This window comes from Pygocentrus nattereri, chromosome 10 (genome assembly GCF_015220715.1).
Source record: "Pygocentrus nattereri isolate fPygNat1 chromosome 10, fPygNat1.pri, whole genome shotgun sequence".
Taxonomy (NCBI): domain Eukaryota; kingdom Metazoa; phylum Chordata; class Actinopteri; order Characiformes; family Serrasalmidae; genus Pygocentrus; species Pygocentrus nattereri.
In genome coordinates this window covers 24,611,925-24,639,280 of record NC_051220.1, presented here as the reverse complement: position 1 = coordinate 24,639,280, position 27,356 = coordinate 24,611,925, and the positions used below count along the sequence as shown (strand labels likewise).

Sequence of the window (27,356 nt, the reverse complement as noted above, 5' to 3'; positions counted from 1 at the left end):
TATTATTAAACTTTAGATAATTTATTGTAAATTTATTGATTGGGTCATATTGTGTCACCATTTTAGAAAAACAATAAGCTATTTGAGGCTGTAAGTGATTTTGCCACAGGTTAGGATATTTAGAACAGCTCTTACATATTAAAAAAAAAATTGCAGTGACATGCAGCGTCTCATGGCTTCTTTCATTGCTTGATTATGCACTTTCATACTTAAGTGAGGTAAATATTGCTATTGTTCAGTTTTTAGAACATGTTTAGGAATCTGAATAAAAATTGCAGCTGTTATTCAGCAATGCCCATTTAATTTACCTGTAAATTTAGGTTTACAGGTGCTAAATGACTTGTTCACTCTCTTATGTTTGGCATGTTTCCAGGCCTGTTGTTCACAACTTACCAATGATGTACATCAAAAGTAATTTATTGACATTAAATAGTTTATTTCCCTTCTTTCAATAACACATGCTTTCATATAAACTGCGAATATTAATTTTACATTTTTGTACAAGGACCGTTAACTACCATTTAATGGGAAACACCTACAACAAAAATAAAAGTACTAGTGAGGGAGTTGAGCAGGTGCAGATCACTGAACTGCAAAGCAAATGAGTTGCACCTGTCAGTTTCCCAAGTGTTTAAATTAGTATTGTCTTACAGAACATTGTAAAAAAAGAAATCTGAGACATCACATGTATAATTCACTATTGCACAGTCTGTACAATATGTTCATGTTAAAGATATTTGATATGTGTATGGATGAGGGAGTTCAATTTCTTAACAACTTATGTGTGGAAATTTACACAGAATGTCACTATTATTCCTCAAGATTCATTATGTGATACAGCTGCTTAGGGAATGTCACATAAGCAGACATGTACGAATCAAAAAGTGCAGAAAAGAAGTGCACCAAAAACATTACCTTAATCTTTGCAGGTATGATGAAGTAAAAGTGCAAGTGACCACTGAAATAAGAAACTTTACATGCTTAAGTATTTTTTTTAAAACAATGGTGAAGAAGAACAATCTTAGTTGTAAGAATGGCTGAACAGTTTTGGTACAGATTGATCGCATACAGCTGAAAGTGTGGTTCTAATGAAACAATGGGAAATTTTTAACTTATTGATTAATCATGGCTTGAAAGGAGAGGAGATGCTACAGGGTGACTTTTTCCTAATCTTCTATTTAATCTATAAAATTGATTAATCTGTGTATTAATCCCTTACTCTCAGTATATAAAGCTATTTATCAAACAGCAAACCACCTTTTCAACAGGTCTGGCTCCAGTTTGCAAACCACCGTACTGTTAGGATCATTATAACTCTTGAGTGCCCAACCATGACCTAGACCCCTGCACTGGAAACTAACAACACACTACTTCACCATGGGGAATGGAATAAAATGGCACAGTAGTCTTGCTTAAAACAAGACATCACTTTGATGGAAAGTCTGGAGCACACATGAATGAACATTTTATAATAATCCTATGAAGGCACTACAAGGATGTCTGTTGGTGGCGTGAGAAAAGCCAGACTACATAAGTTTACTCTCACCATGGCTAAAAAAAAAAAAAAAAAAAAAAAAGGTTTCAGACAAATTAGATTCATCTACTCCAGTACTGACAATAGTGTTTGGCTCCAATGCTTGCAGGGTTGAGATTTAATATTAGGCAACTCCAGTTAGATTTCAAGGACAAGCACTGCCAATAAATAAAAGTATTAACTCCAGTGATAACCTGCCTTTAGCAGCTGGTTTGAAGCTTTGCTACCATGAACTCTGTAGAGCAAGTCTGCCAGTTGGACACCACCATGGCCATAAATAAAACCATAAGCAGCATAATGGGGACACCGACTATGGGTCAGCTGCTGAGGACAGTAAGTGAGAATGTGCCAATCATGTGTAGTGTCTGATCAGCAATTCAGCAGAGCGCAACAACTCTGCTTATTCCTCTCCCAGACGCCATTTCTGTGATTCCTCCTGGCGAGCATCTGGGTGAATCTGGTTAATCATGCCTCCCAGCACGTTAGAGGTGGCTTCTGTAGCAACAATCAGAGGTTTAACAACAGCAGGAGGAAGCTGACGTAGGACTCCACCCACTGCGCCGGTCATGCCCCTCTGCTCGTGTTCACGAGTGGCTGTGTCGTAAATCGTCAAAGCCGTGTCTGTAATGCCCTACAGGATGCAAACAAGCATAACACAGTTTTAGTCATCAGTCAGAGATAAGACTAAAAAAATACAAAATCTAATGCTTATTCTGAATACACTAGGACAGAGAGGAAGCATACCTCTTTTACTACCGTGTAAGCCTTGGCCACACCTTCTCTTAGGTCCACAGGTTGATGAGCCAGTCGATAATGTGAATATCGTTTGATCTTTTTACATTCTCTTTCATCTGGCACTGGCGACACCATATCATAGGCTGTTTCTGCGGCTGCCTAAATATACAAACCAGAAACACTTGGTCTTACCCATACAGTTTTTGAGACAGTAAGTTCAAGTGTAAACATTCTATCATAGTGGCAGGATTTATTAAGCTCACTTCCTCTAGATTTTAAAACAAACCAATAACAGTGAAAACTCAATAGGAGGCGTTTACCTGGATAGTCCGCACCATGCGATTGGTGAGCTCCAGGGCTGCCATGGCCGTGGACGTACCAAATGAGGCAGTGCCCCGCTGGAAGCCTCGCACAATTCGCCCATCCTTCCGATACTGCTCTATAGGCAGCCACACTAGATCCCTAAAGCCCTGGACTAAACACAGGAACCAGAGAGTGCATTCATTTACATTCGAACCCATAAGGCCAAATTATGTCCATTCACCTTTACATCAGTATCAGTAGTGTGTTCATGCACAATCTCAGTCCATGCTTACATATTTATGTTTCACAAGGATAAACCCTCATCAAGCTATTTAATATACTCATTAGGATATAAATTATAAAGCAAAAACAGATTCTAGATCAATGCTTATTTTGCAAGTCTCATAAATCGTAGACATTTTTGTGTATGTATGCATTTATCTATGTATGAGAAGAGTACAATGACTGAGTGAGATCCACTAACCAAGCTGCACCACAGAGTGTATGGGCCCGACTCCCCCAAGCAGCCCTGGCAACTGATTCTTCTTTATGTCATTCAGCCATTCATTAATAGCATAAGAAAAGAGCTTGTCCACACCCAGCAATCTGCACAGCAGGTATGTACATGTTTACTCAAACATTTGTAATATAATTACTCCCATCACAGCAAACTGCAATCTGCATTTAACATTACTTGTTGACAGTAAGGAATGTGTTGAAACCGCACCCTTGTCTGTAGCAAAGTCGCCGCAGCTTAAGCTCAGAGCAGTTCAGCTGCGTCAGCCCAATTACAATCCCCGCAAAAGTACCCTAAAGGAAACAATTGCACACCTTCTCAACAACTAAATAAATTCCTGCAGGGCAGAATCTAAATTTATTTTCTTTAGACCCCAAATGCACTAGAAAATGCAATAAAATGTCTAATGTGTAACAAAATATTATGCTAGAGTGAGTGACAATGAGTTGCCAAATAAATAAATAAAAATAACAACACACCTGCTCCATTGCCATGTGCTTCCCATGGTAATCCAGTCGGATCGGTACCTCAGAAGTGAATCTGAACTCTCTGAAATGGATGAGGACAAACTAATATGAGGAAGTGTAATATACTCTAGGATAAGAAACCTTTTCAAGTAAGAATACTAATAGAATAAACAATAAGACAAAAAACCACACCTGAAGAAGATGGGCTGGTCAGTGAAGGATGTAGAAGCAGGCTCAGGCACATGTTCATGGCTTGAGGCTCCAAGGCCATTCTGACTAGCTGTTCTGGTTTGGGCAGGCACAGAGATAATTGGTGCAGGGTCCTGACCTGCTCCCCCACTATACTTGGAGAAAGTGCATGCAACTTCTGGCCCAGGAGGCTTTGTCACAGATACACAGAGTGCTGCAGTATATAGAAAGAAAATAATACAGGGTTAACCTTCTTTAAAAAAAAAATAAAAAAAATTACAGAATGTCACTGAAACAGAATTGTCACCAAATGCAACATGAGGTGGTTGTGCTTCATTTGCCTGAGGCTTACCTTCGTGTTCTGGTGGGGAAAAGAGCTCCACTTCCGCAGCCAGACTGGTGAAGAAGTCCTTTAGAAAGAATAAAGCATCCTGCATAGAAACAGAACGGCACACAATAAAACTTCACCTGACTGCTGTTAGTGCAGTAATTAAATATAGGGCCTGTCAGTGTGAAGACAGGGGATCATTGAGGGCTGGGAGTAACAGATTACAGTAAGAGATACTATACCTGGTCAATGTTGAGTCGCAGTGGCATTAGGGAGACACGCAGGCAGCACTCCTGTGGAGCCTGACCTGCCTCTGGACACATGTGCAGAGCTCTAACCATCAACTGTAAACCAAAAACACAGTTATTGACAAACACCAAAAACATTCTGTGCAAAAGTCAGAGACCAACCAAATTATCATTAAGCAAAAATTATTCTTTTGTATAAAATAATCAACTTTCATAAGGATGGGCAAGCAAGTGAAAAAACAAGATTTTCAAAAACTGGACATGCATGGAAAAACCATGTAGGACAGAGTACACCACCACAATTGTCACCATCAGTTGAACAGCGCTTACAATTTTCATCTTCAAGTGACACAAGAAAATCAAGCTCCACTCTTGCTTCAGATCTGAAATAAATCCCAGGTGTATATCCTTTCACTCTGACAGGAAAACTCAACACTATGGGTCTGAAAAGATGTGCAGCTGTCAAGAAGCAGTTCACTGAACTCTGAAACCAGACATCTCAGATGTGATGTGATGTTTTACGGATTGAGGAGTCTAAATTTGTAATGGGGATTATTTGCATCTAGCAGAGAAGCAGAAAATGCAACCTGAACTGGAAGTGTGGAAAAATACCCCTTCAGATTTCTTTAAAAAACTGAAAATAAGTCTCCTGAAAAGAATGGAAGCAGTAATACAGGTAAAGTGGACACAAAAGAATTTTTTAAAATGTGATAGTTTTATAAAGTTTGTTTAGGCTTCTGTAAATTTTCTTCTTAAATGTTCTTTGCTTTTTTCCTGATGCTGAAATTGAAAAACTTAATACCTGTTTTGATTGAAAATCAAAGAACGAAGGGTGGTATTTGGCTTTTGCACCATACTGTTCAAATGCAAATGCAAAACTATTACATGCACCATTTTAAGCCAGGTAATATCTTATTACTTAATTAGAACATTCATAGTGAAAACCTAATAAAAATCCTCATCAAAATGTTCTCTGTGTGTGTGGGATTATCTCACCATGTTGGAGTGGGCTTTCCTGGGCATCTCTTTACTGGAGTAGAGGTAGAGAAATTTGTTCATCATAGAGGAGGCCAGTCTGTCTCGTATCTCCAAGTCCTGCACTGAGAACACCTGTCTGGACACCGGCTGCTCAGCCAGTGAGTCAGCCTCAGGAGCTAATTGAGGATACACCTCGTGTTGGAACCGTACCTGAAACCGCAAGTATAATACTTCACTGTAAAATGTATACATTTTCTAAGATATATCTTAAGGAGCAGTTATTTAACAGCATAATTGTGCCACTCAATGCTGCTTCATTAAAATTTGAGAAAAAGGAGTTTATATTGTATGATGTATTAAACAGACCATATCATAGAAAAACAAATGATCAGTTTTTTTTCCACAGCTTGTCTATACAGTTTGCAGGTGGAAACTAAGTTGTAAAAACAGCCCTTATAAATTAATCATGGCTGTGATGCCACAACCACACATATTTGCCTATGACTGTACATTCGTGGCGACAAGTGCTACTACCACAGATAGATGAAGCAGAAGTTGTGGAGGAAAACAAACATGCTCTTCCTGCCGTCAAGAAACAAATGTTTCATTGCAGAGCCTTCTAAAGGATGCAAACATCCAGAAAGAGTTATTTAAGTTTCTGTTCTAATGTCCCTGAGGGTGTCTGAACATAACAGTCTGTGCAATTCAGAATGGACTGCTGTTCACACTTGATGTGACTTGTTTCACTTATAAAGGGTTCGTTAATTAGAACAGAGGTTATTTTACATTTATCAGTCTAAAGGAACAGTCACAAAACAGCCTGTTTTAAGGATAAAGAGAAATTGGAAAATGGTCATGTTAAAATGAACTATGATGTTTGAAGTGTAGAAAACCACACAAATGTTCTAAGTGGATATTAGGGGTAAAATGGGCACTGTAAAGTCATGCCAAGTTTAAGTATGGTCCAGTTGACCTTGCTGAGCTGGATCTCCATCAGCACATCTGGGTTCCTCCCCCACCCTCCCCCAGAGCGGGAGCTGCTCCGGACCTGCCTCACTGGTGTATGAGAGGGAGAACTGTGGGGAGTGCACCTACAGATATACAAAAACACAACATACTTTCTCAACATCTTTTTTTAAACCTAATCTACAAATGTAAATTCTGCATTCAGGAAACACTAATATTTTTAAACTCATTATCCAAATATTGGTGATCAGAAACAGCAGGATGCTGATGCCTTCCCTTAGGCTTCACACAGGCAAAATTGCTTTTCCCCCCAAAGAAATCACTGCGTAGAATGGACATAAAGAACGGCCCTGACCCACGTCCTTACCCTCGACTGCGGGCTGGAGAGGAGGAGAGCGGCCCACCGCCAAAGTCCTTTCCACCATACAGGTGCCAGACCACAGAGATCTCCTTAACCAAGTACCTAACCTCAGGCACAGGGAAGTGCAATGGACCTCTGCTGCTACTGCTGCCCTCTAGAGGCTCACTGAAATGGTTCTCCAGTACCAGAATGGGCTCAGTAGTCAGCCTCTGTACCACTGGTTCTTCATCCCTCTCCTGACAAACACAACACACAAACAAACGTATTGTTTTTTTACATTTTTTGTCAGACACCGTCCATGTTTCTAGAAATTAAACAGCCCCTAGGTCCATATTTAATGATTAATACCATTCTGGCTCAGTTTATTTCCAAGTGTGCATTTAAAAAGTATAGAAGAAAAAAAAAGTGAAAATCAGTTAATGTTTGACAACAACTAATGTCACCCATTATATGGAAAAAGCTCATGTTGTAACTGCATTGCCCAAGTATGTGTTTCATTAGCACTTAAAATCAGTAAAACTTTATCAACAAGAATATTTTTTCTTTAGTGGCTAAAGCTACCTTATTTTTGGACATGCAGCACTGCACTTGTTTGCAAACTTCAAACTTCACAGATATAGTAAAGTAACTCACCACTGCTCTAGAGCCTGGAGTGTCCAGGATGCAGAAGTCATCAGAGTCATGGTGTATGCTGGGTGCAGGAGGGGAAATGAGGGGCGAGTGCAGCGTGGGGTAGGTGGGACTAGGCTCCTGGCCCATGTTCCCACTCTCATCAGGAAAGAGGAAAAGATCAGAGTGTGGCGGGTCTTGGTCATTTATCTGATCCTCATGGACACCTTCAAAAGATTGGACCAATGAACTTGTATGTCAAGTGCTATTTCTGAGCAGTTGTACAACATGTATTAGATATTTGACTTTAAAAAAAGAGAAAATAAGACTACAATCTGTTCATATATAGAGCTCAAAAACTGCAAAATGAGGAATGAACAAGAACATTTGGTATCAGAGATATTTACTTAAAGGTCCCATATACTACATTTTTCTTTTGTTTTCCTCTTTCCTTTGACGTCCACTTATTGTTTGTTTGTGCTTGTTTATGTGTTAAAAAATTCACAATTAACTTTTACATGACAACCTCTCTTGATCCCTTTGAATTAAGTAGGCCTCTGTTACTGTGCCTTTCAGACTGATATATTTCAATGACCGCTGTTCTGACTGGCTGCCCTGTATTATACATCACTCATAAAGCAGTTCAGGCTTAAAAATTCCTAATAACTTTAGTGTGAATGGGCAGGGCTAAACCATTTAATTTGAGTAAGCAGATATATGTAGAGAAGTTGTTCTCTGTGACATCACAAAAACAGTGAACTTAATGCAGGCTGTTTTAGCAGCTTAGTTTTCATATAGGGACAGTATGGACTGGGGAGTGACAGGTACATTTTAAAACTAACAGTGTTTCCATACATCAAAATAAAGTGAGGAAAACTCAAGGTTTCCATGATATGGACCCTTTAAAACATATCATTACTGAACATTTCAATTTAACTGGCCAGATGAATGGAAGCTCCTGACCATTGGGCTGCAGAGGGTTGCCCTGCAGTACGTCTGTCTCCTCCATGGCATCACTCATCAGGTCCTGCAGCATCTGCTGCTCAGCCTCAGGAAGCACAGGGGCCTGAGATGGAGGCTGACTCAATACATCTGGCTGCAGAAGAGAAAGAAGAAAAATAAAAAATAAAAAAAATAAATAAAACGAAACAAAAAAAAAAAAAAAAAAAAACACACACACACTAAGTTACTGCCCTTTTTCAGATTTTAAACTGACTACTGGCATGACTGTATATACCACCATTCCATGGGAATTTTATAGGTCTAGGAATTAAAAATATAACAGTGCAAACATGCTGACATATGTTTCTCTCATTTTATGGCTTGCAGTTAATAAAATGCCCCAAAAGGTTCACTCAAAGTTTACCTTAAAATTTGCCACTACAGAAGGCATTTTAATAGAAAAACAGGCTGTAAAAATAGCTCATAGCAGAGCTCACCTTTGCCCTCTGCTTGGTGCTGCTGCCCTTGCTTTCTTGTCTGGAAGGAGGCAGCAAGTCTCCATAGCTGGCGACATACTGAATTAGGTTCATGAGTGCAGCACAGGAGTCTGAGCAGGTGCGAATATGAATGACATCACTTGAGCAGCGCAGCTCAAACCTTGGTTCCGTCTAAAACATACAATTGCAGATTTCACATTAATTCCACAGAGTTGAAAGACCTTACTATACATTTCCATAGACCAAAGTTTGTTTTCTGAAAGATTTGTTTATGGAGTACATCTGCCAGGACTTACAACAGTCCTCTTTTACAAGGAGCTATGAACCAAATCAGTAGAAAAGATATAAACCCAACTGGTAGCAATTGATACAGTTTAGAAAGTATAATTTTTGTCCATTCTTCTGTTTTACAAATCTTCAACTGTGCAATATGTCATATTTTGAACTTAAGACATACATTTTCAATGGAAGCAGGCAGACCAGTCTAACCCTCGCACTTTCTGATTATACAACCACGCTGCTGTAACACGCGCAGAATGTGACCTGGTGTTCTCATGGTGAAATAAGCAAGGACGTGCCTGAAAAAGATGCTCCTCAATAATGTGCAGCATTAATAGTACTTTTGCAGGTTACCCACTAACTTGATGTGTTCTTTTTTCAGCCTTTTCCTAATTAAGTCTAATCACTCCACACTTTTTCATTCAGTGGGGGAAACTGGGGGTCCTATAACAAAGGATGGAAACCGCTTTCCCAAAGCATATGATCTGCTGCTTTTCACTGCTACTGCAGGGTGCAACATGTCTTACCCTCTCCCCATCTGTGCTGGGTTTGACTGCTGTGATTCTGAGCTCCAAAGTCCCCATGTCCACCACCTGCACATAGTCTGGATAATAGAAGAGATGCAGTATAACTAAACCAACTTTTCTTAATAGAAGTCCTATTTTCCTTTTTGCTTCTATTTGTTTAACTGTCGTAACATGCCTGAAACTCTTTACCTCGAGCCAGGTTGACAGACACAGCGTTGCTCTTGTCAGACAGAAACAGTGCTGCTTCATCTAGAATGATTCTACAGGACAGAATAAAGATATTATAATCCAACTAACAGAAATGGTGGGTGCAGACCACAGGGGCTGTACAGTGACTGCAACAGTGTCTTACCTGAGAGAGGAGGATGAGTGATCTAGTGATACACTGCTGGAGATACTGAAGGTCTCCACAGTGAGGAGAGACCTCAAAGGCAAATACAGAGGCCTGTAAAAGAGACAGAGAAAGTGTCATGGTTTTAAACAACAAAATATGCACAAAACAATCATATTACATGATGTACGTAAGTGCAATCTTTATTACATACTATATATAATTTGCATTTTTAGAGCCATTTACATTATTTAGCCTTTTAAAATGAAATATATAGAAAATTATTACTTTGTGTACATGTACTCAGTGAACTAAAAGTCATCTCAACCAGACAGCTTGCAACAGCCTGGTAGAACTGTGCTCAGTGTCCTAAAGTGTCAGAGTTAAGCCACTTTACCTGTAGTCCAGAGAACAGCTCCATAAGTGCAGGTGGAGGGTAGTAACAGAGGATGGAGGTGTATAGCCAAGCACAGGTTCATCAGATACATTGAGAAAATCAACTATCTGCACAAAATAAAAACAAGGTTTAGTATATTTACTGTCCCTGAAATATCCTAATGTGATGAGGAAAGGCCAAGGTCTGAACTGAGCATAGAGAGTGCATGAAGAAGCTAGTAATTACCTGATCATACCAGCCCAGACTGGAAGGCACCACTCTATGCTGCAATGTGGCTCCTCTAACCCCAACAGCAATCAGGAATTCCTGGAAACATCACACACATTCTCAGATAGTGATCCACACTCACACAGGAGTGCAAAATATACAGAGAAAATAAACTGACAATCAGTATTAATTCTATGGATTAATCTCATAAGCAATCTTTGTTTCATTTGTTTAGAAATTAACTTCATGACTTTTTGATTTTAAATATCTGGGGACAACCAACGCACCTTGACATTGCGCTCAGTGTTGTGAGAGGAAATCTTGAGGGCAAGGGCAAGCATACTGTGGGGTTCCACACTCAACCCTCCAGAGGGAGATGCTCTCTCAGCCATAGACTCACATGCATAAACTGCTGGCTCCAGCCAATGAGGTCGCGTCCTGCATGGCAGCTTTACATCCCACACGGGGACATCTCCATCTACTGCTCCTGAGAAGAGACATACAGAAGCGCATCACCCACAATGCGTACGCACAGTACAAACTTTCAGCTCTATTGAATCTATACCTCTCATGCCGGCACAGGAACCACCCGCCAAGATGAATAAATGTAGATACAGAAACTTGGCACAGGCCGCATTTCCATTATGTTAAATAAATCAAATAAACAGTAATTGTGCATTAAAACACACAGAAGTGTGTTCTCTGTAGATGTTAATTTATGTTTACTGTATATGCGTGTTTTGTTACAACAACAGAGGTGCGTTTCGGTTATCTGTGATTCAGAATTTAAATTCCATACGAGACCAATATATATATATATATATATATATATATATATATATATATATATAAAAATTATACACACACACACACACACACACACACACACACACACACACACACACACACACACACACACACACACACAATACATATATATTTTAGAAATACGACAAATGAAATGAGTGGAGAAACTAATTTTTATGCAATTGAAAACACCCATGTGTGGCATGTTTAAAAATAAAAAGCCCAGTTGACATGATTTTGGATCAAAAATGCAAGAGATAAAGATGTAACTAACTTTTAAGAGGATTTATTAATGGGGCAAGAATGGCAGAAGCTTCTGTCACAAACACTGCTGAATTGTCTAGCATTTCAACAGTGACTAAACTGACACCTGCAAATAGGTCTCTAGAAGAGACATCAGTAAACAGGGTTGCATATTATGGTCAAAAACACATTCAGTGACTGTGATTCTTGTGCATTAGTGCATTGTGTAATTAAAAAACAGAAGAGGAACTGTTCTCAAGGTGACTCAAAATCTGTTCACATTGTTCGCATTGATGTCAGCAACTACATAGAGAGGGATGTTATAGTAGGGTTACAACGCATAAACAGATGAACAGGCACTCGTCTACAGTGAAAAGTGATATGGTCAGATGAGTCATTCTTCACCATATTCTCCACAAGTGAGCAAGTATGTGGCATAAACTAAGAAAATGTTAAATGTTTTGGGGGGGCATTCTTGCTGGCACAGTTTGGGTCCACTTGTTCCCTTAAGGGGAGGGGTCACTGCAAGTCAATACAATGTTATTCTGACGGATCACTTTCATCCTACAATAAAATATTTCTATCCAGATGGGACTGGTCTCTAGCATTTATAATGATCAGACCTCAAGGACAGACACCCATTACAATCAACAAAACACCAATTGAAGGAACATCTTTTTGAAGAATGTGTTCATTCCTCCAGTACAGTTCTAAAGACAAGTAGCAACTATGCCACTGTGCACAGAAGCTTTTCAGGCAGCTCATAGTGGCCCAACACTTTACTTTGACACTTTATGTTGGTTTTTCTGTTAATGTGTCACCTGCCTGTATGTTGTATTGCAGTTGTCAGCACATGCGCCGTTTTATCAACTTCGGAGGCGTGAACTACAACTTCAATAATCTGAATGCATCACTCAGGAAATCAACTTAAGCACTCATGTAGTATGAGTCTGAATACAGAGAACCTACCTGCTTATCTATTGACATGACATTTGAAATTAAGCGGCTGACTTATTTTGCCATTGCTGAATACAAACCTTAGCCGATAACAACAAAAATGTCTTAGAGATTGCTACCATGGTGATAGAGGCAGATACTGGAGGTGTGGAAGCAGACGTAATGCTGGTCCTTATAGCCCTCATACTGAGTCACATTGAACACAACTCCATTCTTCAACTCCATCCAGAACTCTCCATGCTTATTGTTCAACACGCTATCATTCTCTCGCTGGGCAAAAATATATTAAACAGAACAGAATGATTACTTATAGACTGGCATTTCATTTAATTACATATTAGTGTATTATATATAATGAGAGATAAGACATTATAAACCACTTACCTTAGCCTCTGTATGCAATGAAACCAGGCAGTGATTGACAGATAGAAGAATAGAGAACAAGCTCTGAGAGTTCTTAGGCGGCATCTTATTCTTTCTCTTCCTCATGTTCCTATAGCCCAGCTCAACTGGAGTGTAGTACTGTAGTGTTTCCTCTTCTGAGCCACTATCTTCTTCTGTACACACACACACACACACACACACACACACACACACACACACAGACAGCAAACAAAACATGTGCAGTTAAAAACACACTTGCACTACACCAAATATTACTATTGTTAGAAAGATAACATTTCGCAAATACTTGCCCTCAAGTCCAGTGGATCTGAACTGACTGAAGCTGTCTTTGCTGTACGTGCTGATGAGCTGGCTGGCTACAGAGAGGCCCATCCCATATGGCATGTTCTCCACTGTCTCCACTGGAGATGGAGCCGTGGGCTCCCATAGAAGCAAGTCATTATTAATCCTGGCAAATAATACAAAGACCTCTACTTCAATACACACTGCAAATGACTCCAATTTCAATTGATACTGAAGAAACACACAAATTGTAACCGCGTAAAAGATTCAAGTACCTGTTGTGCAGTTTCTCATAGAAGGCTTTATTGGGTAGTGATAGTTGCACATTGGGGAAAGACAGCTCTAGGATGTAACGGGAGTTGCTTATGGTTTTTTCCTGGAATTCCATCATCTCCACTACATCTCCTGGGATGACCATCTACAAAGATTACAAAACTAGTCATTAAAAGGGACCATATTTACACAGTGCCAATGTTGCTGGCAGCCAACTGTTTAAAACTATAAATCTTGGCCATAAGAGTGTTTCTTGCCAGATAAAAACACTACATGGAATAAGAATAAATACTAAAACATAAATACAGCAAACATGTAACAAGAATTTCTTGTTTGAAAAAACAATATCTTGGTTAGAAGTAAAATACAGTTAAACGATCAAAGGTACTCCAATGTACTCGAGTCATTGTTCAGATTTGATAAATTTCATCAGCAGCACACTTGACATAATTTAATAAAAGTGCTAATTAGCCAAACTGGGAATTGGATGGCAATGGTGAATACTGGGCTTCCTGGGAGGTCTGCAAATGGTTAGGCTAACACACTGACAGATTTACAGTATTGTGACTTAAAAAGCTATGGATAAATCAATACTTCAAGTTAAACCAAGTGTGCTGGTGATGGAATGTAACAAAGCCATGTGATGGCTGGAGGGATTGAGGACCTAAACTAGCTCACAAAAGTATTTTTTTGACTTTTATACAGTACTATATAAAAATATTCCTCATATGTAACATGTCTCGCTTCTAGGCGAAACCCTCACCTCCTCATTCTCATACATGACACGTCTTGAGGAGAAGGGAGATGGCTCAGGTTTGCCAAAATCACACACATCCTTCAAGGAGTGGGCAGCTCCTTCTTCGTCCTCTTCTTCCTCCTGTGAATGTCCTTCAGTACCTTCCTCCTCTTCTTCAGCAGTAATGCGTTCTAAGATAGAGTGCACGGCCATGGGATTCAACTTCAGCACAATTCTAAAACAGAAACCAAAAAAGGAAGCAATTCATCAGTTAGATATTTAAAGGTTACATTTTTTAAAGAAGGGCTTTGCTTGCTGCATTTCTGAAGTACTAGAATACCTGGGCCAATCAAACTTGCCGCTGTCAGAGGAGGTCATGTTCTCCTCCATTGTGTGTGATACACGTAAGAACCTTGCTGCAGAGCGGTCTTTGTCATTCTGGAATGTACCTGGTGCAAAAAGAAATTTAGTTTGGTATGTCATGAAACAGACAGATGTGACATAATCAAGGCTTCTGCAGTAACTGAGACTGAATGGCAAGGTCCACAATACATTTGTCTGTCTGTCTGTCTGTCTGAAAACATCTCTATTTTCTGACACATGAAAGAGTTACAAGAAAGACGTTTACGTTAGAGGTGTAACAAATTGAAGTAACCAAGACCGTTTCAGTTCGTCCCTTGCTCATGATGTTCATAAACAAACACAAACCTGTGAATCATAGAAAATACAGTCTGTGTCTGTGTAGTCAGGTGTTTGTGCAGTGTGTGTTTATGCATCTCTGCAATCATACCACTGAGCTCCTTGAATGTGAGCTCCAGCTTGGTCTGCTCTGGAGAGCTGCCTCCAGTGAACTCAGTCTTGAGCTCCAGGTCCTTCAGCTCTAGGAGCAGCACTTCTTTCTGCAGGGACTTCTTAAACCAGGGCCCCCTCTCCTGATCTGACCGCAAGTCTGGGATGGGGAACCGCACTATCAGTACCAGCTGTGGTGCATTTACTGACACAGACACCAGGCAGTGCGCTGGGGTTCGGCTATCTTCGAGAAACACCTCAGCAAAGGCCTTGTGCTGGAGGTGAGACAAATGTACATGAGCCATCAGTCACAAAGTTGTGCTAAACATAACTTTCTTTGTTCTACTAGATTTTTTGCTAAAATGTCTCACCAGGCTGACATGCTTGTTGTAGGAAGTGTACATGTGGGAGGACATGACTTCAGTAGTGACCAGTTTCTGAGGCTGGAGCAGGGAATTAAGGCGATCTACAATGCTGATGTCACACTCTGACTGAGCCTTACCAAGCTCCACCTGAAACTCTGCTTTGCGAGGCAAAGCACTCAGACGCACCTGCCCACCCTAACAATTGGAGAGAAAGAGAAAGAAACAGAGGAGAGTAAGAGGGAACATGTAGGTATGGTGAAATCATTCATGCAAATCTAATGTTATAAAATTAAACACGGACAAAACATGATTTGCATGCAGCATGATGAACATCATGTCATCAGTCAGCAAATTGTCAATGACAGAGCAAAACTAAAATGGTAACTTTACAGGAGACAACACACTCTTAATTCTGAATGGAAGTTAAAGCTATACTATGCCAGACTGTTTTGTCAAATTTGACGGAAGTAGTATTACTGTGTCGGGAAGAAAAACAAATGTTTAGGTTTCTAAAGTTAAATAAACATTATTTTGATGAATATCTGAGGACAGCAAACGCTCTTTCAACGCGCTTGCAATTCTCAGATCCATTCCCTTGGGGAAGAGATCTGAAGCATAACCAACATTACATATTGTTCTTCCATATGTTGCATTAAATTACAGAAAGGCCTCCAAATCCCCAAATCTAACATAGTGTAGCCTTATTGTAACACAATTTTATTGTAATTGATTATTGTTCATTTCTACTGGTTTGTCATTATATTTTGACAATGTAAATAGCACATGGCTTTTTCAATTTATGTAAACAAATAAACAAAATACAATAATGGAGAAAAAAGGTTTAGTTACTCCTCCAGTTACTCAGAAGGTGACTTTTTTTTTTTTTTTTAACACCACAGATGCTCACCTGTGGGCCTCTGCGCTCAGTTAACTTGTAAAGCAGATGAAGACAGGGGTGGGTGGGAGATTCAGTGCTGGTATCCACATCAAATGTTAGAAGCTGGTGTTCAATACAGAAAAAAAATTCTTTGTGAAACAAAATGACACCAACCATAATTGACTAACTTATCCAGAGTACGCTACAAGTTCATAAAAAGGTACAGGAGAGCACCTCTGTGTACTGTACTCCACTCTGCGTGCTAATAGTACTTAGGTTCTCTGTTGGGTAGAGACATTCCAGCAGCTCCATATGGCTCAGTGACAGATCTGTACTGAGTGAGTGCAGACTGGAGCCCTGGCAGTGCTCATATGTCACCTTTAACCTCTGACCTATAAACCTGTGTGATAAAGACATAAGCATGACATAGCTGAAGACATTTTTATGTTAGTATCTTGAAAATACACTATCTTGCCAAAAGTATTCGGTCATCTGCCTTCACACGCATATGAACTTGAGTGACATCCCATTCTTAATCCATAAGGTTTAATATGATGTCGGCCCATCCTTTGCAGCTTTAACAGCTTCAACTCCTCTGGGAAGGCTTTCCACAAGGTTTAGGAATGTGTTTATGGGAACTGCTGACTATTCTTCCAGAAGCACATTTGTGAGGTCAGACACCAATGTTGGATGAGAAGGCCTGGCTCTCAGTCTCTGCTCTAATTCATCGCAAAGGGTGTTCTACTGGGTTGAGGTCAGGACTCTGTGTAGGCCAGTCAAGTTCTTCCACACCAAACTCGCTCATCCATGTCTTTATGGATCTTGCTTTGTGTACTGGGGTGCAGTCCTGTTGGAACAGGAAAGGGACATCCCCAAACTGTTCCCACAAAGTTGGAAGCATGAAATTGTCCAAAATCTCTGCTGAAGCATTAAGAGTTTATTTTCACATTAAGAGTTAATTTCACCTCCACCAAACTTTACACTTGGCACAATGCAGTCAGAAAAGTACTGTTCTCCTAGCAACCCCTAAACCCAGACTCGCCATCGGATCACCAGACTGAGAAGTGCGATTGGTCACTCCAGAAAACACGTCTCCACTGCTCTAGAGTCCAGTGGTGGTGCTTTACACCACTGCAATCGAGGCTGCACATTATGCTTGATGATGTAAGACTTGGATGCTCAGCAAAGGAAACTCATTCCACGAAGCTTTCTATGCGCTGTTCTTGAGCTAATCTGAGGGTCACACTGAAGTTTGGAGGTCTGTAGCAATTGACTCTGCAGAAAGTTGGCAACCTCTGCGCACTATGCGCCTCAACATCCACTGACCCTTCTATAATTTTACGTGGCCTACCACTTCATGGCTGAGTTGCTAGCGTTCCCAATCACTTCCACTTTGTTATAATACCACTGACAGTTGATTGTGGAATATTTAGTAGCGAGGAAATTTCACAACTGGAATTCTTGCACAGGTGGAATCCAATCACGGTATCACACTAGAATTCACTGATCTCCTGAGAGCAACCCATTCTTTCACTAATGTCTGTAGAAGCAGTCTGCATGCTTGGTTTTACACACCTGTGGACATGGAAGTGATTTAAACACCTGAATTCAATGATTTGGATGGGTGAGTGAATACTTTTGGCAAAGCATTGAATAAAATAATCTGTGAAAATTAACACGCACAAAAATGTGAACATACATGTATAAAATAAGACACTGGCATAATAGGCTGACACCCAATCAGCTATGAGTTATTACACCGTGTATGCAGATATAATACACTGGTTGTTTTTAGGCACTCTATTGTTGGTCTAAATATTTCACTTTTATGATTTATGCAGATGTACTGTCAAAAGCAATTACACTATGATGTAATTTGAATATCAAGTTAAACATTTAGTGCCAAAAGCTCACCTGAGGTGGTCATGTGGACAGGCCTGGTCAAAAACAGCTCGCGAATGTAGGAACCCTCCTACTTGGAGTTTATCAACAGCCAATGTGCGGAAAAACTCTGAGGCCATTGGTGCAAGAGGGCTGAGGGTGGAGTCTGATGGTGGGAGAGGGTCAATGTGGAGTACTGACAGGCAGAGATTGCCCACCATCAGCCTGAAGACCAGCTCAGGCCTAGACTCATCACAGTGGCCCTTAGACAAATGAGCTAGAAATATGGGCAACAACGAATGTAGTTATTATAAACTCTATTCTCACAATATTGTTCTCAATGCAATAAAACAGCTCTTAACAAGAACATTTGAAATGCCATTTACAGGTCTGTCTGAGCAGCTTATGTGGAAGCTGAGAGTCTCTAGAGAATATTGGGGTCTCTTGCGGTTTCTCTTTCTGCTTAGGCATATCCATGTACTCGTCCCAGACAGCCTAAGAGACACATTTCATAACATTAAACATGCGTTTTGTATACTTAAGATGAGCTACTTATTTTACAAAGGAATGAGCTCAATATAGCGGTGGGTAATAAGGCAAAATATATTTATTCTTATACTCAAGAACATTTTCATGACACATATTACTATATTTCATAAAGTTTCAGGCTTAATATGTTGGAATACACACAATGTACCAACAAAACTGCAGTGTCACATTTAAAAAATATATTTTAAAGACATAAAATAAATAATTTAAACATGTTGGTTTCTATTAATAAAACATGTAAGTGATCAGTGTTCCATAAGTACTGCCCTACAACAAGCTCAGAAAAGCTTAGAATGTTGCAATTTATCACAAAAATGACACTGCCATGTCTGCCACCCCTTGTTCACTACAATACTGGACATGGAAGACTCACAGCTGCATTGCCAGAGGGTGACTCTCCCAGAGAAGCAGAGTAGTTACTGTTGAGAGACAGGTCTAGGTCAACGGTGGGTGGATCTCCAAGAGGGGGCAAAGACGATAGACTATGTGACATGTCCATGTCAGCCATGGAAAAAAATACATCTTCTGCTTGAATGGCAGGAAAAAGACACAATAACAAAGTGAACAACATGCATACTTAACATAAATTATGGTGTTCAGGTGCAGAAAAATGCAACCAGAACTAGCCAGTACTAACCTCTGCTGGATGCTGTTCTGGTGATCTGACTCTCAAATAAGTCCTGCTCTGTGCCAGCAATCATTGGCTCTTTTTTTAAGCAGCGGTTGAGCTCCATGTGGAGACGGTACTCATCTTCTTGCTGCATGGGCCGACTCTTTTTATCCCTAGCCAGTCCAGACCACTCCTGCCCTGCTACACACACAAAACAGCTATTCAGTCTAGCCAAAATAAACTATAGAACTCTTATTGAAGTCAGGTTTGTGTGCTTTATAAATTCATTCTTTGAATCTCTCACCTGAACTAGAGAAAACTCCAAACATATCCAGCAGCAGGTGGACTTGCCGTGGTGAGAGCAGCATGATCAATGAATCGATCTGTCCATCAATGTCCAACTGAGAAAATGCCAAGCATCAATTATTACTGAACAGTAGCAATTTTAATCTATTAAACAGTTCATTTCCACCACTTTTTTTTTACTTAATGCTACTTCAGATAGATCATGTAGACAGTGTTCAACATAAACAAACCCATTATGTGGTGATTTTTCACAGCTCTGACTTCTTGGTTGTCTGACCACCCAAGACATAATATATTTATTATTCATCATGTAAAATATGCAATAAAACAAAGTACGATGCCTCCAAGACTCCACACCTTGGCTCCAGGCATAGCTTCATTCTGTTTCAGCACCAGGGACAGCTCCAGTCTGCCACTGAGGCAGCCCACCTGCACAGGTTCAAATGGTGTGCTGGCACATACAGGCTCTGTGAACTGAGGGTGAGGCTCACAGATAATTTTTGGATTCCAACTTGGAGACAATTTAGGTTCAGTCTCCTGTAAAGCCAAAAAAGCAGGAAGGCAGACACATGAAGCCAGTAACCAATAATGCACCTCAAACTTTACCACCACTGTGGGACATAAAGACAGATTTTTCATTTTTCCAGATAACTTAATCCAAAAGCCTATCAAGCTTTACAGATTATATAGATTATAGATGCACAAGTTTTACTGTAAAAGGCACATATATTGATTTGAATAATGACTGCCAAAACAAACTCACTGATTGAGTAGGGGAAGATTTTAGGCTGGCACGCGAGGTCTCTGAAAATTCATCCCAGAAAACACTTGCACCCTCCAGAGTCAAGTTCTTATGTGCAAATGTTGTGGGCTGGTGAACATTCACACTGGAACCCTCTTCAGCAGCCTCATCACAATAAACCATCCTGAGTACATTGAGGTACAAAGAGACTTTTTAACTACTGCTTTCAGAAAAAGCATTGCAAAAAGTCAGATGCAAAAACTTTAAAGACAATCATTATTAAAAGTATAATGTACTACATGTGAGGTTACATAATTTGTCAAAATATAGCAGATTTGGAAAATTCCAATGTGATAGTCTAAACAATGTAGTAAATGCCTTTAATTGAAAAGCTCTGGAACGGTTACTCTGGACACTTATGTTGGTCAAAAAATATGAAAACCACTTTTCTTTACACATTTAAAGTAAATAGTTTAGGTAAACTTTGGCATTTACTTAGCAATGAGTAATAAGTCAATCCATTTTACTTCATTGCTGAAACTTACCTATTGATCCGAATTTCAAGGGCGATACCCGTTTTGCAATTCTCTGGAACATGTTCAATCCTGAGAACTGTGTCCAAAAATGTGACCTTGACTCTTCTCAAAACTAAAGAATGGAACATGGAGACAGTAACTCAACAGTATGCAAGACAAATGCTGAAACATCACTTGTCATCTTTTCATCTTCATTATTTATACAGACTCCAGCTAAAACAAGCCTGTACAGAGGTAGACCTTCAGTCTAAAAGGGTATTCCTTTCTTTTAGAGGTAAAACTAAAATTTAAAGTGAATTTAAGGGAAATTCCATGACTGTTTCAAAATTTCTGCATAATTAAATCAGGGACATCAAATAAATAAAGCAATTCAGAATGGACTGATGTGATTTCTTCACATCTAGGTTTGCTGGTTGTTTTAGACAGAGAATAAAATAGTTATATTTTTCCGTTTTAGACATTGTGACCCCTGGTTCCTATTATCAGCACTGTAAAGAAATGTAAAGTTACAATGAACCATGTCATGTAAAACAACTCTAAATAACTTATTACAATGATTAAATAAATCACATAGAAATTGTGAAAATCTGAGAAATTCCCCCCGTGTACCTGATGACTGAGAAAATGTGTGTGTGTTGAGAAATTCCCCTTTAGCACAAAATTAAAGAAAAAACATCAGTGTTTTCACCACAATTGTTTTCATATATGTTGGTTAAAGATAAAACAGCAGAGAATAAAAAATAAGGGCAATATTGTTTACGCAGTAGAACATGAGAGTGTGCCTTCGACCAAATCACACCCGTGATGTTATTCGTGATAGCACACGACCTCGAGTGCTCTATTGCTTTTAAACAACAGTTTAAAAAAGTAGGAAATTAATAAATTGGGTGGTGAACGTAGCATTTAATATATTTTAATGTTGGCAATTCCTTCCGCCAAATTATAGTTCCTTAACAAGCAGCTTGTTGCTACATCAGATTAACAAACTCAGCTCACTTGCTGCACAGCTGGCAGTTTGTTCTCCAGCTCCTTACACTAAATTACAAAACTGTCATCACCACTGAACAAGCTTTTCAGTTGCGGGCTGTGACAGAAGAAAACCTAAAGAACCTGGAATTAGCCAGAAATTGGCCATACAACTGCTACAATATCAAGTTTAGATCAGTTGTCAATTTTTGCTAGATCTATATTATTGTTGTTTTGTTCCAGCCAGTCTGTAAAGCATTTTACAGCCCATATTGTTAGCCGAATGGTATTCTGTTCATGTCTGGCTGATTCCAGGTTCTTTAGGTTTTCTTTTGTCACAGCTGCCGACTGAAAAGCTTGCACAGTGGTAATGACAGCTTGAGAATTTAGTGCAGTCTCATCGACAGTGTCGGCTGTAGGTCAAATGTGGTCTTAAAAGTATCTATTTTCTATTCGTACGCAAAATAAGAAGTAAAAATGTTCAAATGGGTTGAGTGTCTACTACAGTTGTCAAAGTCGTTACTTAGCAATGGCCTCTAGCGGAGTGATAGTGTTTGTGAAAAAAACAACGCTTCTCAACCAATCAGCTTGCGTGACTGAAATAAACTGTTGTATAATAAATTTTAATAAATATGAGAATGTATAATGGTACACTTCCGAATTATGTCTACATGGTTGGCACTCCAGTCTCTGTCGTTCCATACCTGTCTCTATCGTCTCAGCAAACTTCTCTAGGCCCTCCAGAGGCTGGAAGCTCTCTCCCAGGTCATCAGTGAGTCTCTGACTCAGACATTCCTTTGCAAGCTGCATACTACTGGTCATGAAGCTAGACCAGCACATAGGCTCCATACCAGATGCTGACATAGACAGTAAAAGTACATAAAGGCTATATGTTAGCCATGATATGAGCAGCAAACAATGACTTTAACAGAGTTGTACATAATACGTTACTTACTCATACGAGGCCTTGGCTTGAAAACCATCTTCAGGCCCTTCACTTCCAGAGCACAATTGTCCTGAAGCAGTGAGGCCCATGGGACAGTCAAGGAAATTGCCTGAATAAAGCCCTGACTCACTTCAAAAGGAGCATCCACCGACTCCAGGATCTCATTCAGTGACTGGAGAAACGTTAGATAAGGTCATCAGCCACGTGTTCAATTCATATGTGCATTATCAAAAAAATGTGGCACTGCAGGCATAACATTATAATTTTCCCCAGAGGGAATGGAGCATTAAAATAGTTGTGTTGGGCACCCCTCCAAAATGACATGCTTTGTTGATTTTTTAAATGAAAACAGTTAAATACAACCTCTGCAACACGCTGTTTAAAAAACTTTTTTTCTTGCATGCTTCGTTATTTTTATACATATTTTATATATTTGACTAACTTAAACATCACAAAAATGTTTTCTTACTTTGTAACACCTTCTTTGGCAGGTATCACAGGCACAGGCAGGTAGTCAGCAAGGGGACTTTCTATTTTTGTTTTAGGAATAGTCTTTCCTGCAGAACGCTTCAGCAATTTTCTTTGGCCATCTTGCATGCACAGCATATTTAAGATCTACCCACAGTTGTTCAATGATAACCGTAAGGACTGTCCCAAGAGCACCAGTCTGGGTTTCTTTAAATACTTCATGGTAGATTTTGAGATATGTTTTTGATCATTGTCCTGCTGTAGAAACAATCCCTGGTTTAGCTTCAGATTCTTTACTGACTGTCACACAAATGCTACTAAATTCTGCCGATATTTTGAGGAATGCAAACTTTCAACTACTTGTGCAATGTTTCCTCTGCCACTGGCTGCCTCAGAAGCCCAAAGCATAATAGATCCTCTTCCATGGTTAACAGTTAGCAAGATGTTCTTTTTCATCAAATGCTGCTGTTTTTTCAACCAACCATATTTTAGGTGATCGTGGCCAAAGACATCTTTCTCTACATAATTAGTCCACAAAACTTATTGATGACTGATAATTCTTACATGCAGATCATGTTTGTGCAAGCAACACTGCACAGTAAATGGTACGCCACCACTGCTTTCCTGCAGATGGCTGTCATACTGGCAATTCTGGCCAGCATACAAGCAGCATTAAATATGTAACAGTTTGACTGCACTATGTCATAAAATGACCATGATAGGTCATCAACAATTACATGTTAAGTTGAAATACTGGCTTCTCTGACAACAGAGCTACGGGCAGTATGTTCCCCTTTGAAATTTTTGTTCTGGTATGGTAAATCTGTTTGTGTTTTGGCTTGTGATCCCACCCACTGCTCATTTCCCACCACCATTTCAACACCTTGGGCTGCCAGATATTAAATAAGGCAAACAAACCATGCTTCAACTGTGGAAGCAAATAAGTGATCTGGGTCCCAACCTAAAAAGCACAGCAATCTTCTCAAAAAAAAAAAGCTCCCTGACCAGAGAGGTACTAAAATGCGAGTAATTCCTGGCAACGCATTTGAAAGATGGAGATACAGAGGGACTAAAACAGCTGCTTCAGCTATGGTTAGCTAACATTAAATAATTTATCATGGCTATTAGAAGGCATGAGCATATCATGATTTGAGTAATCGTATTCATATTCGGTGGTCCATGTGCAGCTGGTTTATCAAGGCAGATGAGGCTTAAGTTGGCTTCCTATTCACCATTCTTGATCAGATTTTCCTGTTCCATGGGTACATGCTGCAGTACCCATGTTAATTGTGTGCCATTAGTATTACATACTGCTCCTTCATTGTAACACAGATCTGATTTTTTCAGAGTAGTGCTTAGTTTAATATGTGGTCCTAGATCAGATACATCTCATTCGTAGCCATTCAACCTTAATGAGAACATTAAGAGCAGAATTCATGTGTTGCTTTTTCCCCACTGAGTCTACAACATCATTCAGTGTTAAGCAGTACACTACCTGAAGTTCGTTCCAGTAAATAGTTCAAAACCAACAGAACAGACCCCATTTCACCTAAATCTTGCTCTAATAATGAACAGCTGAGAAGTGTTCAGAGCAAATTATCTTAATGATGAAAGCCTGCTCTGCTGGTTAGCTTGTTTTATGATTAGGATGTGTAAATGCAGATCATTTCAGGACACAGGTCTGTTCACATTAATAACAGATTAAAGTTGCTTACTTACATGACTGTGAATCAAGCTACAAAGATTGAATCTGAACTGAACAATGAGGCTTGTTGTATGAACGTAGCTGTACTGACATCTCTCACAGTGGAAACCGCAACCTGGAAGTACTTTAATATCTCTATAATCTTCCTCTTCTTTGTTAGCTTCACTTTCAGAACCTCAGCCAGCTGCTTTGAGGAGCACATGGCTGTTAAGATTTAAGGCACAAGGTTTGAAACGTCAGAGAATATGTTACGCTCTGGAGTTGTCATCAACTGACAACTAATGATCTGCGTATCTAGTCTTAACAAGCCTAACTATAAATTTTGGGACTTTACAAGTGGAAGTTCAAACTTCTGCAAATGTCATACTTAAAAATAAAATAGTAATTCTATCAAATACGAAGTAACTGTGCACTAATGTTCACAGAGAATTTTTCAAATACTTTGCTGCAGAGATTGTGTTTACCTCTTCACTTCAAAAATCAACAAAATATGTAATCCGGCCAGGGGTGCCAGCAGTACGCAATTTCCTTTACTTACATCCAGTTAATTTACTGTCTTTTATTAACCAGTCAGCAGTCTCTTCTATCTCTTTGAATTTTACTTATATTCTTTGTTTCATTATCGTGACCAGATGTCAGACATTTTTTCTTTCCTATTTGCTTGTTTTTAATGCCATTGTAAATTTGTTTATAAAAAGGTAATACCTTAAAATTATACTTTACCAATAATACTATTACATTTACAATGATGATAACATTATTGTTATTATTATTATACAAAATTACACTTTAAATTATGACATTTATCACTGTGTCACAGATACTTACCCATCTGTCCAGAGGCACTTGCGCAAGTGAACCTGTGCCTTGGTAAAGGTCCAAACTAAGCTGGTCCAAACTTAGTTTCTCTTGCAGGAAATTGCCCAAGTATCGATGCAGCAGGTACCTGCAGGCCCGCTTCTTAATGGACTCTGAAAAAGGCCACGGCATTCTGTCTACCTCTTGAACGCAGTTTGTGGACAACCAAATACAAAATTAAGGGAGGACGGTCTTTCCATGGGGAAGATACACAGATGTTCTGTTTGAGGGTCCTGCTGGCCCAACCATTCTGCAGATTACGAGAGGTCCAACAGCTTTAGTGGTGAAACACAGCAGTCCTGGGACAGTTCCAGCTTAGCAAGTGACAAAAAGACTGCAAAGAAATAGAACCATGAGAAAATAAAATGACTAAACACAGTTGTTACTCAAAAGGAACTTTATTCTGATCTGGCCCTGTAAGTTACAGAAATGTGATACTATTCCCAAAAAACCGACCATGTAACAGGTCCAGTTGCGCTACTACCTAATGAATTCACTTTTCCTATTCATTTATTTGCACGGGTTTACAGCGAGTTTACTACTGAGCTGCAACAACAAAACCATGACAGAAACAAAACATTTCATGAGGACTAGACAGCACGCAGTACAGCATATGGCAGCAGTTCGCGGATTCACTGTAAATTCTCTTGAACGACACGCTGTTAGTTGAACGCTAACAAAGCACGTGCTTATTGTGGATTAATGACCAGGTTAGCACTCGAGAGCAGCTACGCAGAACTCCGAAATACTTACTACTGAGCATATGTGAGCTTCTACTTACCGAGCAATCCAACCAACAACACTAGCCCACATAGACAGACGCTGCTCTGTGACAAAACCGACTGACTGGGCTTTACGCAACTGTGTCAAGACAGGCAGCTGTCCTGCTAGTCAGCTAAGCTAAGCTAAGCCAAGCCTTTAATTAATCACGTGAAATACACTTGGTTACAATAGCGCAAGAAAGCGCGTCTGGACACAAAACAAAATATTCAACCTGAACTGCTCTCCAGATAAATGGCAGCATTTTATTTCACAGCAGCACTTTCCCTTAACGTTAGTTAGCTGGCTAGCTAGCTTTAGCTCACTAAGCTAGCTAGCCAGAATAAAATCCTTGACGGGAAGCTCCAGCTGAACTTATTGTGCTCGGTATGCTTACCATTATATAGCCTTAGAGAAGTTATGCCTGCAACAGACGGACAAAAATTAAATAAATAAAAAGGCGACTCAAAATCTTCCCAGACATACATCAGAGCAGCATCACTCACCCTCCTTCCCCTCCTTTTGGACGAAGCTGAATGTGTTTACAAACAGTTTCATGACTGCGCAGTCTTCAGCTGAACTGTCCTGCTGCACACTACGCGCTCAAGGCCGGCGGCGGAGGGAGTGTTCATAATCATCAAATCTGCGCTGTGAGCCGGTTTTCTGAAATAAAACAAAGCGCTTAAACATGAACAGATCTAAAAATGTATTACTCAGGACATTTTTGTCGGCTTTCAACATGGACATAATTCTGGCTGTGGTAGATAGGTGGTTTTCTTCTCTCTGAGGCTGAGAGCGTGTAAGTCTGTAAGTTCTGTGTGCCAGGTTGTGGCATTCTGAATGGCACCCTGCCCATCCCTGATGATTCAGGGAAATCTAAC

General features: G+C 39.7%; 1 protein-coding gene across 5 annotated transcripts; it reads right to left on the bottom strand.

The window, feature by feature from the left end:
• Nucleotides 1–401: 401 nt before the first annotated feature.
• On the bottom strand, nt 402–27,115 carry atg2b (autophagy related 2B). Of its 5 annotated transcripts, XM_017711802.2 has the most exons (44): nt 26,982–27,092; nt 26,873–26,899; nt 25,687–26,050; nt 22,695–22,857; nt 22,444–22,596; nt 20,783–20,885; nt 20,259–20,421; nt 19,853–20,032; nt 19,494–19,590; nt 19,217–19,390; nt 18,953–19,107; nt 18,417–18,525; nt 18,064–18,307; nt 16,384–16,549; nt 16,180–16,272; nt 15,279–15,467; nt 14,909–15,182; nt 14,459–14,567; nt 14,146–14,353; nt 13,385–13,527; nt 13,118–13,275; nt 12,807–12,979; nt 12,542–12,692; nt 10,703–10,902; nt 10,434–10,514; nt 10,209–10,315; nt 9,833–9,925; nt 9,670–9,740; nt 9,481–9,557; nt 8,675–8,845; nt 8,199–8,331; nt 7,260–7,462; nt 6,633–6,862; nt 6,273–6,390; nt 5,318–5,509; nt 4,316–4,417; nt 4,098–4,176; nt 3,749–3,959; nt 3,569–3,638; nt 3,300–3,382; nt 3,057–3,178; nt 2,590–2,744; nt 2,279–2,428; nt 402–2,165 (listed from the first exon to the last, which is right to left on the bottom strand). In XM_017711802.2, exons 3-44 carry the CDS (start codon nt 25,846–25,848, stop codon nt 1,935–1,937), a joined length of 6,246 nt encoding a protein of 2,081 aa, XP_017567291.1. In that variant the 5' UTR covers nt 25,849–26,050; nt 26,873–26,899; nt 26,982–27,092; the 3' UTR covers nt 402–1,934. The 5 variants fall into 5 exon arrangements, with proteins under 5 accessions (XP_017567291.1, XP_017567290.1, XP_037397809.1 ...); XM_017711801.2 differs by lacking the exon at nt 26,873–26,899 and having other exon boundaries at nt 26,982–27,115; XM_037541912.1 differs by lacking the exon at nt 26,873–26,899 and having other exon boundaries at nt 18,953–19,104; nt 26,982–27,115.
• Between the last annotated feature and the right edge of the window lie 241 nt (nt 27,116–27,356).